This window comes from Pyrgilauda ruficollis, unplaced genomic scaffold (assembly GCF_017590135.1).
Source record: "Pyrgilauda ruficollis isolate IOZ18807 unplaced genomic scaffold, ASM1759013v1 scaffold1059, whole genome shotgun sequence".
In the NCBI taxonomy this organism is placed as follows: Eukaryota; Metazoa; Chordata; class Aves; order Passeriformes; family Passeridae; genus Pyrgilauda; species Pyrgilauda ruficollis.
In genome coordinates, this window is record NW_024508755.1 from 3,645 (window position 1) to 5,378 (window position 1,734).

General features: G+C 56.2%; 1 protein-coding gene across 1 annotated transcript in view; it reads right to left on the reverse strand.

The window, feature by feature from the left end:
• The window catches only part of LOC121355318 (epithelial discoidin domain-containing receptor 1-like), a gene marked incomplete at both ends in the record, with an annotated part of 3,907 nt that extends 3,199 nt beyond the window's left edge, over positions 1 to 708 (reverse strand). Inside the window, one exon of the mRNA XM_041470631.1 lies at positions 572 to 708. Within this exon, the coding sequence (XP_041326565.1) occupies positions 572 to 708 (137 nt within the window). The remainder of the gene's footprint in view (positions 1 to 571) is intronic.
• Between the last annotated feature and the right edge of the window lie 1,026 nt (positions 709 to 1,734).

Genomic DNA, 1,734 nt, shown 5'->3' on the forward strand with positions numbered 1-1,734 from the left:
GGATTGGGGGGATTGGGGACACTGGGGACATTGGGGACACTGTGGACAGGGAGGGGACAGCCAGGGGATTTGGGGACATTGGGGACATTGGGGACAGTGGGGACACTGGGGACAGTGGGGAATTGGGGGGATTGAGGGGATTGGGGACACTGGGGACATTGGGGACAGAGAGGGGACAGCCAGGGGATTTGGGGACATTGGGGACACTGGGGACAGCAAGGGGACATTGAGGACAGCCAGGGGACAGTGGGGACACTGGGGACACTGGGGACATAGTGGGGATTGGGGACAGTGAGGACAGCGGGGACATCAAGGGGCCATTGAGGACAGCCAGGGGATTTGGGGACATTGGGGACACTGGGGACAGCAAGGGGACATTGAGGACAGCCAGGGGACAGTGGGGACACTGAGGACAGTGGAGGGGATTGGGGACATTGGGGGGGATTGGGGACATTGGGGACATTGGGGGGACTGGGGACATTGGGGACATTTTGGGGGACTGGGGACACTGAGGACAGCCGGGGGACATTGGGGACACTGGGGACAGTGAAGGGACACTGGGGACACTCACCCAGGTCCAGCGCTGTCCCCTCTGTCCCCCGCGGGGTCCCCTCGGCCACCCCGGCCAGCAGCAGGAGGGGGAGGGGCAGCGGCAGCGCCGCCATGGCCCCGCCCCCAGCCCGGCGGTACTGGGAGCACTGGGAGGGACTGATGGGAGGGACTGGGAATGAACTGGGAGTGAAATGGGATGGACTGGGAGGGACTGGGAATGAACTGGGAATGAACTGGGATAAACTGGGAGGGACTGGGAGAGACTGGGAATGAACTGGGATGAACTGGGAGGGGCTGGGAATGACTGGGAATGAACTGGGAATGAACTGGGATAAACTGGGAGGGACTGGGAGGAACTGGGAGGAACTGGAAGTGAACTGGGATGAACTGGGAGGGACTGGGAATGAACTGGGAGGGACTGGGAGGAACTGGGAATGAACTGGGATAAACTGGGAGGGACTGGGAGGGACTGGGAATGAACTGGGAGGGACTGGGAGGAACTGGGATAAACTGGGAGGAACTGGGAGGGACTGGGAGCCCCCCAGCAGCTGCTCCCAGAATCCTTTGCTGGAATTTCCCCCCCTCCCCCTGCAACAGCTGCAGAGGGGGCGTGGCCTCGCCATGACCCCACCTCCTCATTTACATACCGATAAATATTCATTAACCTCCATTAAAAACCACCCGGGGGGACAAAATCGACCCAAAATGCCCCAAAATTTCCCCAAATTAAAAAAAAAATCACCAAAATTTCCCTCAAACTCCCCCAAAATTTCTCCGAATCCCCCAAAATTCCCCAAAATCACCCTTAAATTCCCCAAAATTTCTAAAATCCTTCAAATCTCCCACAAAATCCCCCCAATTTCCACCAAATCCTCCAAAAATTCTCAAAAAAAATCCCCTCAACTCCCCCAAGGTCCCCAAAATCCCCCAAAACTCCCCAAAATCCTCCCCAAATTCCCACATTTCCCCCAAATGTCCTTCAAACTTTCCCAATTCTCCCAAAATAGCCCCCAAACTCACCCCAAAATTCCCAAATTCCCCCAAAACGCGCAGCTGCCGCCCCTCCCCCCCCCCCGGCTGCTCCGGGAACAGCTGGAAAAGGGGGGGAGGGAAGGTTTGCTAATTAACTCTTAATTAATAACCACAATTTCTTAATTATTCATCATGATTAGCTATTATTTC